The sequence below is a fragment of the Aquarana catesbeiana genome, linkage group LG06, assembly GCF_042186555.1.
Source record: "Aquarana catesbeiana isolate 2022-GZ linkage group LG06, ASM4218655v1, whole genome shotgun sequence".
Classification (NCBI taxonomy): Eukaryota; Metazoa; Chordata; class Amphibia; order Anura; family Ranidae; genus Aquarana; species Aquarana catesbeiana.
Genome location: NC_133329.1, coordinates 326,479,780 through 326,492,494, shown reverse-complemented (window position 1 = coordinate 326,492,494; position 12,715 = coordinate 326,479,780). Strand labels below are relative to the sequence as shown.

Genomic DNA, 12,715 nt, shown 5'->3' with positions numbered 1-12,715 from the left:
TAACTTAAGTGTACATGCATTACCTTACAAATGTTTCGGCAAAGTGACCCATTACAACAGTCAGACCTGTAAGTCACTGCTTGTACTTTCTTTTTCTTTAAATTTGCATCAGAGTCACGTACATTCCAATGCCATGGTTTCCTTATACAGTTGATGTGTCAAGTCACATGTAAAAAAAATAACAACCAATCTTCCTAAGCAGGTTTACAGCTACAGTATGCAATGAGAATGACCAAAAGTGTTTTCTACATCCTCTATAATGTTAGTGTCACAGCTGTTGTCCAAAGCAGATTCATCTGTAGAAGAAAGGCCTTGGCAGTATTTTTGCATTTGTGTACCCCACCCCTTCTCTAAGGACTGTTTTCAGCCTGTGCCAAGTGGCTGGCTTATCATCAACAGAAATTTAGGCGTATGTATAGTGTGTTTCCAGCATGTGTTTAGAGCTTTTTCTGTGTTTGCAATCGTAATTTTTGATGTGACGTTTCACATTTTAATCTTCCATAATTTTGTTACAGTCTCGAAGCAGATCTTCAACTTTTTTAAAAGCCACCACCCAAACCCCCACCTGTACTTTTATGCCTTAAACCAGACCTCTAACTTTCACAGTAGCCACGTCTTCTAGGCTTACGCTTGCACAAACACATTATATATATATATATATATATATATATATATATACTGTATATATTTTTTTTCCTCCAAGGGTCTTCTGGCTGTCTCAGTGACATTGCTGGTCCTCTCCCTTCTGGCAGTGGGCAGTTCTCACTACTGCACTAAATGTCCCTTATGTAATAATATGTGAGTGACATTCAGTCCAGACTTCCATGAAAGCCTGGGCACAGTGGAAATGGGGTGCATGACGTGAATAAATGGTGAGAGCTTTCTGTGGGTGACATTGCTACAATTAAGGTAAGTATTGTAACAAAAGCTACTTTGTTTTGCTGTTGTTGGGCTACAGTATGTACTTTTTCTACAAAACTAGAGTTCCACTCTAAATATAAAGATTTGTAGATTAATAACTAGGGGGAGTCTGTTTTTTTTTCCCCAGCCTCTTTCAACCTCTGTTGAGATGAGATACAGGGCATACATGGAGTGCAATGTTTTTAAAAAAAGTTGGCTGACTAATAGATCTACATTTTGTGAAGAAATAGTAAAGGTCAACTGTTGTGTAGTTCTGCAAAATGAGAAGCAAATCCTCAGTATGTTTTGAGCAGGCAAAATGGCCCTATGTACATACAGTATATAATTAGTAGCTAGGGATGAGCTGAACACCCCCCTGTTCGGTTCGCACCAGAACATGCGAACAGGAAAAAAGTTTGTTCGAACACACGAACACCGTTAAAGTCTATGGGACACGAACATGAATAATCAAAAGTGCTAATTTTAAAGGCTAATATGCAAGTTATTGTCATAAAAAGTGTTTGGGGACCTGGGTCCTGCCCCAGGGGACATGGATCAATGCAAAAAAAAGTTTTAAAAACGGCCATTTTTTCAGGAGCAGTGATTTTAATAATGCTTAAAGTCAAACAATAAAAGTGTAATATCCCTTTAAATTTCGTACCTGGGGGGTGTCTATAGTATGCCTGTAAAAGGGCGCATGTTTCCTGTGTTTACAACAGTCTGACAGCAAAATGACATTTTGAAGGAAAAAAACCCATTTAAATCTACCCGCGCCTATTGCATTGCCGACAATACACATGAAAATTCATTGCTAAAAATGGCATGGGAATTCCCCAAAGGGGAACCCTGAACCAAAATTTAAAAAAAAAAATGACGTGGGAGTCCCCCTAAATTCCATACCAGGCCCTTCAGGTCTGGTATGGATATTAAGGGGAACCCCGGCCAAAATTAAAAAAAAAAATGACGTGGGGTTCCCCCTAAATTCCATACCGACCCTTCAGGTCTGGTATGGATTTTAAGGGGAACCCCGCGCCAAAAAAAAAAAAAAAAAACGGCGTGGGGTCCCCCCAAAAATCCATACCAGACCCTTTACCGAGCACGCAACCTGGCAGGCCGCAGGAAAAGAGGGGGGGACGAGAGTGCGCCCCCCCGCCTGAACCGTACCAGGCCACATGCCCTCAACATTGGGAGGGTGCTTTGGGGTAGCCCCCCAAAACACCTTGTCCCCATGTTGATGAGGACAAGGGCCTCATCCCCACAACCCTGGCCGGTGGTTGTGGGGGTCTGCGGGCGGGGGGCTTATCGGAATCTGGAAGCCCCCTTTAACAAGGGGACCCCCAGATCCCGGCCCCCCCCTGTGTGAAATTGTAAGGGGGTACTTACCCCTACCATTTCACCAAAAAACTGTCAAAAATGTTAAAAATGACAAGAGACAGTTTTTGACAATTCCTTTATTTAAATGCTTCTTCTTTCTTCTATCTTCCTTCATCTTCTGGTTCTTCTGGCTCTTCTGGTTCTTCCTCCGGCGTTCTCGTCCAGCATCTCCTCCGCGGCGTCTTCTATCTTCTTCTCCTCGGGCCGCTCCGCACCCATGGCATGGGGGGAGGCTCCCGCTCTTCTCTTCTTCTTTTCTTCTCTTCTTCTCTTCTTCTCTTCTTCATTTTCTTCTCCGGGCCGCTCCGCACTCATGCTGGCATGGAGGGAGGCTCCCACTGTGTGACGGCGCTCCTCATCTAACAGTTCTTCAATAATGGGGGCGGGGCCACCCGGTGACCCCGCCCCCCTCTGACGCACGGTGACTTGACGGGACTTCCCTGTGACGTCACGGGGAATGCCACAGGGAAGTCCCGTCATGTCCCGTGCGTCAGAGGGGGGCGGGGTCACCGGGTGGCCCCGCCCCCTGTTATTTAAGAACCGTCAGACGAGGAGACGCCGTCACACAGCGGGAGCCTCCCTCCATGCCAGCATGGGTGCAGAGTGGCCCGGAGAAGAAAATGAAGAAGAGAAGAAGAGAAAAAGAGAAGAAGCAAGAAGAGAAGAAGATGAAGAAGAAGATGAAGAGAAAAGCGGGAGCCTCCCCCCATGCCATGGGTGCGGAGCGGCCCGAGGAGAAGAAGATAGAAGACGCCGCGGAGGAGATGCTGGACGAGAACGCCGGAGGAAGAACCAGAAGAACCAGAAGATGAAGGAAGATAGGAGAAAGAAGAAGCATTTAAATAAAGGAATTGTCAAAAACTGTCTCTTGTCATTTTTAACATTTTTGACAGTTTTTTAGTGAAATGGTAGGGGTAAGTACCCCCTTACCATTTCACACAGGGGGGAGGGCCGGGATCTGGGGGTCCCCTTGTTAAAGGGGGCTTCCAGATTCCGATAAGCCCCCCACCCGCAGACCCCCACAACCACCGGCCAGGGTTGTGGGAATGAGGCCCTTGTCCTCATCAACATGGGGACAAGGTGTTTTGGGGGGCTACCCCAAAGCACCCTCCCAATGTTGAGGGCATGTGGCCTGGTATGGTTCAGGAGGGGGGGCGCACTCTCGTCCCCCCCTCTTTTCCTGCGGCCTGCCAGGTTGCATGCTCGGATAAGGGTCTGGTATGGATTTTTGGGGGGACCCCACGCCGTTTTTTTTTTTTTTTTGGCGCGGGGTTCCCCTTAAAATCCATACCAGACCTGAAGGGTCGGTATGGAATTTAGGGGGAACCCCACGTCATTTTTTTTTTTAATTTTGGCCGGGGTTCCCCTTAATATCCATATCAGACCTGAAGGGCCTGGTATGGAATTTAGGGGGACTCCCACGTCATTTTTTTTTTAAATTTTGGTTTGGGGTTCCCCTTTGGGGAATTCCCATGCCGTTTTTATCAATGAACTTCTATGTGTATTGTCGGCAATGCAATAGCCGCGGGTAGTTTTAAATGGGTTTTTTCCTTCAAAATGTCATTTTGCTGTCAGACTGTTCTAAACACGGGAAACATGCGCCCCTTTAGAGGCATACTATAGACACCCCCCAGGTACGAAATTTAAAGGGATATTACACTTTTATTGTTTGACTTTAAGCATTATTAAAATCACTGCTCCTGAAAAAACGTCCCTTTTTAAAACTTTTTTTTGCATTGATCCATGTCCCCTGGGGCAGGACCCAGGTCCCCAAACACTTTTTATGACAATAACTTGCATATTAGCCTTTAAAATTAGCACTTTTGATTTCTCCCATAGACTTTTAAAGAGTGTTCCGCGGCATTCGAATTTGCCGCGAACACCCCAAATTGTTCGCTGTTCGGCGAACTTGCGAACAGCCAATGTTCGAGTCAAACATGAGTTCGAGTCGAACTCGAAGCTCATCCCTATTAGTAGCTACACATAGAAACATAGACTTTTTGGTATACTGTATATTTAAAAAGCATTGAAAAGTTTATACATTCCCTTTAATGCGGTAGTAAAATGATATCACGTTTGGCATGCTTTAAGATGAGTGGGAAATATAGATGTAGTCAGCAAGTGAAGAATCACCTTGGTTTGCCTAGCCAATTCACCAAGTTTGTTCTGTACTTCCTCACATTCATTGATGCTCCAGCCAGGATCACTGTGTCTTTCCAGATCAGAGTCTATATTCTGGATCCATAATGATGTCTGTGATATAAGAAGGTACATTTTTTTGGACATGAGCATAAACACCACAATGTATCCATTTATTCTTCTTCTAATGGCTAATCAAGGAGCAACAGTATGTAAAATCAATAAAATGGTAGAGCTATCAAAGAAACATAGCAACTGTTCCAAAGTCAGATGGACCATTCAAAGGAGCTTTTGCAGCCTAACTCCAAACATTTTTCATTTATATTTATTTATATATTTTTGTGGGGAAGAGTAAGGCCTCATCCACATGGGGTGATTACATCCATGCCCTGTGCAGGGCTGTTTTTTACTGGCACGGAGATGCACAGATGTTGTGTGCATCCCTACAGTATATTGGCTGTCCCATAGCTTATCTTCTAGGATGCAGCTGTTGCATGGGCACAGCTGTTGCTCGGAAAGTGACATCTGTGCAGGTGGGGGGTGTGTGGCCCCAAACACACCCAGGGTGAGTTCAGGGACACGCACCCACATGGATGTCCTATTGGGAGAGTCTGTATCTGTACAGCTACTGAGTCTCAGAAGACATATTTGGAACTGCCCCATTTAACCGTGGCCTTATACTTTGTCAGGTTTTTATTTCAGTCTGTGACCCCTACTGGAGAGATTTCTCCTCGCCTACTGTACCTTCTGATGTTTGTACAATAAATAGAAGGTGTGGTTGTCGCCAGGAAAGGGAAGCACACAGCAATAAAGATATTATAGAGGAACTTTATCCATAACAGTTTGATAACAATTAATGTTCTTTAACAAAAGAACATACATTCCACATGATTAATTATGCTACCAAAATTAGTGTTTGCTGTAAGTTGCCTTCAGCATTGCTCCTCTTTCTTCTTGCTGGAGGCTGCCATTTTTTTTAAGCCAAAAGCAGTCACTTTTTATTGAAACTCTCTCCCTCTCCTTGGTCTCAAAAACTATATGTCACTTTTTGAAATTCAAATTTGTGTATTTCCAGCCCCGATTGTATGTCTAGGCTCAGCTACAGAGGAAGGCTGACAGAAGCTTTAAAGTACTGATGTTTACAGGCTGTTGCTGCTTAGGGAGAAATGAGAGAATATCAGAGAGATATGATAAGACACTACCCTTGTACATTTAACTCTTTTGTGTCTCAATGGCAGCAGAGCTTGTTCTGTCATATCTCCTGCTTCTTTTCTTTTTTCCCTCCCTAATATGTGTTCCCTGTGCCATTCCTGGTGCCCCCCCCCCCCAGCAGTAAATCTTTAAGCTGCCTTTATTCAGAGACCCTGTCATGTGCACGTTAAAACTGTGCACTGGGCAGCCATGCAGTTGACCCTGGCACTCCATATAAAACTCAGTTATAATTCATTTTGGCACCTGGCCAGTTCTGTGCAATAAATGGATCTACTGTAATGGGTAGTAGGCTTGCTGGAAAGACCCAACATACATGTGTATTTAATGGTACAAAACACAGTCCAGGTGTGAGCTCACTAGAAAGGTCATGTAATGTTAGGTCAGCTATGAATTTTATTGAAGATTCTACAATAATGGTGATTTTAGACGTGCGACTGACCAAAATTGTTTCCTTTTTTCCTGTGAAGACTGCTATAAGCTGGATCAGTGTACCAACCTGGAACGGTGCTTGTTTTTTTCTGCTCATGTATTATTAGGTCAAGCTACCTTTTCATTATGAGCTGCATTATTACTTGAGCAGTGAATACTGCTGTTTAGAAATTCCATTCACTGATGCATGACTAATGAGTGTTGTTACATTGTGTGTGATGGCTATTTTTTTGTCTAAAGCATCAAGAACCAGAATGCTTTCCAAGGCTTATATAATTTCCTTCTAAAGACCTCAAAAATATGGAGCATGCCAACTTTTTTTTTATAATATTGCATCCTCAAGAACAAAGAAACAAGCAAAAAAAAAAGCTTTGTTTTGCGGAGTTCACTTTTCCACAATCCCCAATATTAGGTGACCCCGGGCCAAAATATTATGTATTTTACCTTTATAAGCTTATCCTGTATTGACGCCATTATCTCCTGTTGCTTGAGAGAATTTTCCATAGATGTTGGGCTCTGGCAGGTTAGCTGATCTACTCTTTTCTGAAGGTATCCAATCATTTCCTGAATTCCATTCATCCCTGGGCTAAATATGAACCAACAGCTGTTAGCCACTTCATTGCTTTGGGAAATAGCCAAGATGATAAACAGGAGATTGGAATAACATGTCTGCTTTACTCTGAAGAGGCAAGTCTAGGAACTACAGTCACAAAGATCAGATAACATGCTGAATCCTTAAAGATGGCTAAACTATTGAGGTTTTTATTGCTGGAGAAAAGAAAATGAGCATGAAAGGAGAATTGTTGCTTATAGTGAACTACCAGAATTCTCACAGGCAGTAATTCCTCCTTTGGTTTTCTCCAGTTTTATTAGATTAGTCATCTTGTGTTTAATTCTTTATTTTAGGACTTAAAATATTAAATAAAAGCATAGTTCAAAGATCAAAGCATTGGTTAATTCTGCCTTAAAATTTTATAGTGGTAATAATTATTTTAATATGTACAAAAAAGTCAAATGGAGAATGAGAAATAGATTTGAACTATTACAGAGTTAAATGAAGGCCTTTGGCTTAAAGTTGAACCATGGGCACAAAAACTTTCATTGAAATATAATTTTTAAAAGCCATAAAGGATATAAATCCACTTTGTGTGCACAAAATGTCTTTGCAAATCCAGATATTGCTTGTAAAAATAGCAGTGACATCATTGCTGTGCTGTACATAGCCTGTACAAAGAGCAGAGATGTGGGAGGGGTCCAGTAGGCCCTCCATCTACAGACGGCCTGCAGAAAGCTACAGGAAGGGCAGAGACAAGACCAATCACCTGCACAAGAGAGAGCAACAGTGACCGGTCTTTGTTACAGGAAGTTAATGCACCAGTCAATGTTTTACACTGCATTGCTGCACAGATATGGAAGAAATACACAAAGTACACCACAATTTAAGTAAGAATACACATGGCTGTTGTATTTTAAAAATAATTGCTTTTCCAGAAGTTCAGGATAAAAAATAAGTGTTAACAACAGAAACTGCTATTACCTAGCAAGCAACAATAAGTATACGTATTTGTATTTGTATTAACCTCCCTGACGGTTTTCCCGAATGTGGCCCGGGGTTAAATTTCAGCACCATTAGCGGTAACCCCGAGCCACACTCGGGATTGCATTGCAGGATCCTGGTGCAGTATACTTACCTTGTCCCCAGGATCCTGCGATGTCCCCCCGCTGTGTCCGTGGGCTCCGTCCTCTGCCCGATGCCTCTGTGTGCCGGGCTCCATTCCCTGTGAGCTCCACGACGCACAGGGCGGAGCCCGGCAGCAAATAAAAAATTGAAAAATCATAATACATACAGTACACTGTAATCTTACAGATTACATTACTGTATGCAATTATTTCACATCCCTTTGTCCCCAGTGCTTTGTCCAGTGCCCTGCATGCAGTTTTATATTATATATACTGTTCTTTCTGCCTGGAAACTTGAGATTGTACATAGCAACCGAAAGGTGTCGCTTTACGTCAAAAGTGGTTTTAGACCAGCTAGAAAACAGCTATAGTAAATTAGAACACTTGCAGAATTGAGCGATGGTGAATCGTGGGGAAATTCATTTTATTATATTATTCTTTTTTATAATTATTTATATTTATTTATTATATTATAATTTATGATTTTGTGTTTCAAACTGTATCATACCCGGGATATCTGAGAGGTAAACGAGAAATCCTGGACAGCCGCCCTCAAAAGTGATCTTCGATCTTTATTTAAGTATAATCATAAGAATACATGCCACGGCATCACAAAGCAGGAAATCTGATGTGTTTCACACTGTAGTCAGTGCTTAATCATAGCTTTCCTGCTTTATGATGCTGTGGCATGTATTTTTATGATTATACTTAAATAAAGATCAAAGATTACTTTTGAGTGCGGCTGTCCAGGATTTCTCGTTTACCACTCATTTACCAGCATTGCCTGCACCTGTTACTTCCAGCATGGAGAAAATGTTTGTTCCTCACAGACCTCTTTCATAGTGGTGATATTTTTCTATACCCGGGATATCTACTAGACTCTTGGTGGACAGATTTAAGTGTGTTATTGCTAAGAATTACAGGCCTACAATATAAAACGCCAAATTTCTATGCAAAATAATTGTACCGCTTTGAGATGCAAAAATCTGACATAATCATACCGCCAGGGAGGCTACCAAATAAACAATCTTTACCTTCAACCTCAGATTATAACATTAAACCAGCTTTAGCTCTCTTGCTTAGGTTATATTGCCATGATTTTAACAAGCAGTAAAAAAGCTTGAACTTTTTCTAAAGGCAAAACTTTTTTTTTTGTTTTTTTTTTTTTGTTTTTTTAGAGTTAAAACCTGGATGTCTCATTTAATTTTTGCTTTTTGGCTAAGGTTGTGGCAGCCATACCCCTGAGCTGCCATTATATAGCTATTATATAGATATGTACAAGTCGTATTCTTTTTCACAATTAATACTTTTTATCTTGATGTACAATAAAATTTATAGTTTTATATTTTCGTTTCTGGAGTTCTATCTGATGTACCCATAATAGTCCCTTCCCATTGGAAGGTTTTTGTTTGTTTTGTCTATATGTGGTGACTTTTGGAGAGGTAAACAGAGCTATCCTACTTGATAAAGGCCTTCATGGCAGTTGGTGTTCCTAAATAGTTTTCAGTTTATCAGTAGGAAATACCGGGGAGGGGGCGGGGCTGTTGCTAGTTAACTTCCAGAGAGAACAAAAGTATCTTGCTTAAAAAATAAAAACCTAGAAAACACAGTGGGGGTTAATTTACTAGATTTGGAGCGTGTAAAATCTGGTGCAGCTGTGCATGGTAGAAAATCAGTTTCTAACTTTAGCTTGTTCAATCAAGCTTTGCCAAAAAAACTGGAAGCTTATTGGTTTCTGTACAGAGCTGCACCAGGTTTTGCATGCTCCAGTTTTAGTAAATCAACCCTAGTGCATGTGAGATAAAGTTTACAAACCTACCAGCTTTGGCAGTGCACCATTGTAAATGGGCTCTAAACTAAACATGTGCAATTCGTTTCGTTCCAAACTAGTTTTTTAACGAATTTTGACAACTTTGTTAATTCTGAAACATCCGAATTAACGAAAACCCGCTTAACAAATTTTTCTGAATATTCGTAAATTCGTAAAATCAAAAATTCGTAAATTCGAAAATTTGTAAATTTGTAAATTTGTAAATTCATAAATTTGTAGATTTGTAAATTCATAAATTCGAAATTTGAAAACCCGAAAACCCAAAAATTTGTCTGAAATAATAACTAACTAAATATAATAATGAAATAATAACTAACTATTACCACTTCCTACCCCGCCCATAGTCAAATGACGTCCGCAGGAGGGATCTCCCATCCTGGGCGGGGATCATATGACGTCCTGGGCTTCCCAGCCATCTAGGGGACGCGCGCGCGCGCCCGTCGCGACACTCAGGAGCTGATGCACATGCCCGGCGCCCGCGATGTCACAGTCACCATAAACATCGCAGAACGCCGCCATTACTAGTAAAAATAATAATAATAAAATTGCCATAAAGCTATTCCCTATTTTGCAGACACTATAATTATTGCGCAAACCAATCAATATAAGTTTATTGCGATTTTTTTACCAAAAATATGTAGAAGAATACATATCGGCCTAAACTGAGGAAAAAAATGTAAAAAATATTGTGTTTTTTTCAAACTTGTCACTCTTCTTTTGTTTATAGCGCAAGAAATAAAAACCACAGTGGTGATTAAATACCACCAAAAGAAAGCTCTATTTGTGGTGGAAACAAAATGATACAAATTTAATTTGGGTACAGTGTTGCATGACCAAGCAATTGTCATTCAAAATGAGACAGCACTAAAAACTGAAAATTGGCCTGGGCAGGAAGGGGGTGAAAATGCCCTGTATTGAAGTGGTTCAATTATAGGTATTGGAATTTTCTTTCAAATTTGACTGTTAGCGAAAGTAACAAATACAAATTTATCCAAAGTTATGAATTATCCGAAGTAACGAATGCCGTATCTAAATGAATGGAACGTAACAAATTATTAATAATAAATAACAATAATAAGAAGAAAAATTTTTTTATTATAATTTTTTTTATTAATTCGATCCGTTCCATTTGTTTAGATGCGGCATTCGTTATTTTGGATAATTCGTAACTTCAGATAAGTTTCTTATTCGTTACGTTCACTGACAGCTAAATTTGAAAGGAAATTCCAACACCTATAATTCAAAAGTTAGTTTATTATTAGTTAGTTATTATTTAGAATTTTCAGATTTTCGTTCTTTCGAATTTACGAATTTTCGAATTTACGAATTGCGATCATAACGAATGACCAGAAAAACGAAAAGAAAAAAAAAAGAATGAAACTAAAACGAACACATTTTTTCGGCAGTGCAAATGTCTACTCTAAACAGGGTTTTCCACTAGAGATAAAATGTGGAACTCCACTTTAGGTCATCCTATGCTGCAGTTAAAACTTTCCCTGTAAATCCCACTCCTATGCTAAATTGACATACATGTGATAAACAGTAAGGCTAGGTTCAGAAACCTAAATAATTCATAAATATTAAAATAAATAAAATGGTGTGTTTTGGTGCTGGCAAAAACATACTGAGCAAAGATGGTGGATTTACAGTGAGCACTCTAGGTTTCTTAAGCATTAGTTTTAGTTTAAAAGATCAGTCTGACCAAAACTGTTATTTTTGTGAATACTGGAGAGTTTAATCCTCCACTGCCTTTTAATATCCCTTGATAATTCCAGAGCAAGATCTCCCCACCCGTGCATGTAGACTCATCTTGCTACAAGGGGAGAGGTGCCTCAATATTGTAAAAAATGAGTAATCAAACAGGGAAAGAGGTATCATAATAGCTGTGACCTGCATGTGGGCCTGGTTTAGAAACCTCACTGCTTTAATCTAGAGAGATATAAATCCATGAGTAATTCAGCCCACCGCTTTTTTGGGAATGAGTAGACAATTTGATAAATTAATTGCCCTAGTGCTAAATCATTATGTTTTTCCAGTTCTTGTGAATTACATTTTTTTAATGATGAAAACTGAAAAAATTGTCAGGTACATATAAACGTAATAACTTACTTTTGTTAGTGATGATGCTGCTCTCTGTGCCTCTAATTATACAATAAACCATGTCTCTGCCTCATAGAATTAGTATAGGACAGTTATAATCCTGCCTAGTATAGCAATGTTGTTTGCACATACATTAGTCATACATAGTTTCATTCTTTTTTTGGAAACTTGTTCACATTCCATGGTATAATTAGTCTTGGCCTTTATTATTTCTGTTTTCCATACTTGCAGTTTTCCTTGTCAAGTAGAAAACTCATTTGAGTCAAATAAATTTTGTATGTATTTAAAGAGGTTCAAAAGCCTTAAGATTTTTTATTACCTTACTGCATTGTATGCAGTAAGGTAATAAAAAAACCTTCTGTGTCAAAGGATCCCCCCAAACCATCCCTTATACTTGCCCAATCTCAATCCAGCATTGTGCATGAGAGCAGCGGCTCTCTCCACTGTTTCCCTCCTTGCTGGGCAGATTGATAGCAGCGGAAGCCATTGGCTTCTGCTGTTGTCAATCGAATGGGGAGTGGGGCAAAGCCACACTATCTGTGTCTATAGATACAGGCAGCAGGGCTCGGGATTGAGCCCACACAAGTACCCAAATGAAAGTGGCTTCCTATGGTGGGCACTCACTAAAGGGCAGGAGCCAAGAGCGCCAGCAGTGGACCCCAGAGGAAGAGGATAGGCCTGCTCTGTGCAAAACCATTACACAGAGCAGGTAATCGTGACATGTTTGTTATTTAAATAAAAAGATACAATAAAGCTTTACAATCACTTTAAGGATATCTACTGCATAGTGTATATAAATCAAAATTTTTGTGTGTTGAGGGGTGATATGTATTCATTTTTTTTTAACAGTATGTCTCCTTTTTAATATCGCTGAGTAAGTTCCATATATGTGTAACATATGTACATAGATACAGTATATACTGTATATTATGTGACATATATTTAAAGACCTTCTCACCATTTCACAGGTTTCTGCAATATATGTTGCCCGTGACGGCTGCCCACCGGTTGGCAGTCTGCCCTTTTGCCTTGTGCCCGCCCCCAGGCTAT

General features: G+C 40.3%; 1 protein-coding gene across 1 annotated transcript in view; it reads right to left on the bottom strand.

Annotated features, from left to right (window-relative positions):
- The window catches only part of CCDC141 (coiled-coil domain containing 141), a gene marked incomplete in the record, with an annotated part of 261,745 nt that overhangs the window by 67,707 nt on the left and 181,323 nt on the right, over positions 1-12,715 (bottom strand). The window contains 2 exon segments of the mRNA XM_073633762.1: positions 4,408-4,527; positions 6,499-6,640. Coding sequence (XP_073489863.1) covers positions 4,408-4,527; positions 6,499-6,640 — 262 coding nt within the window.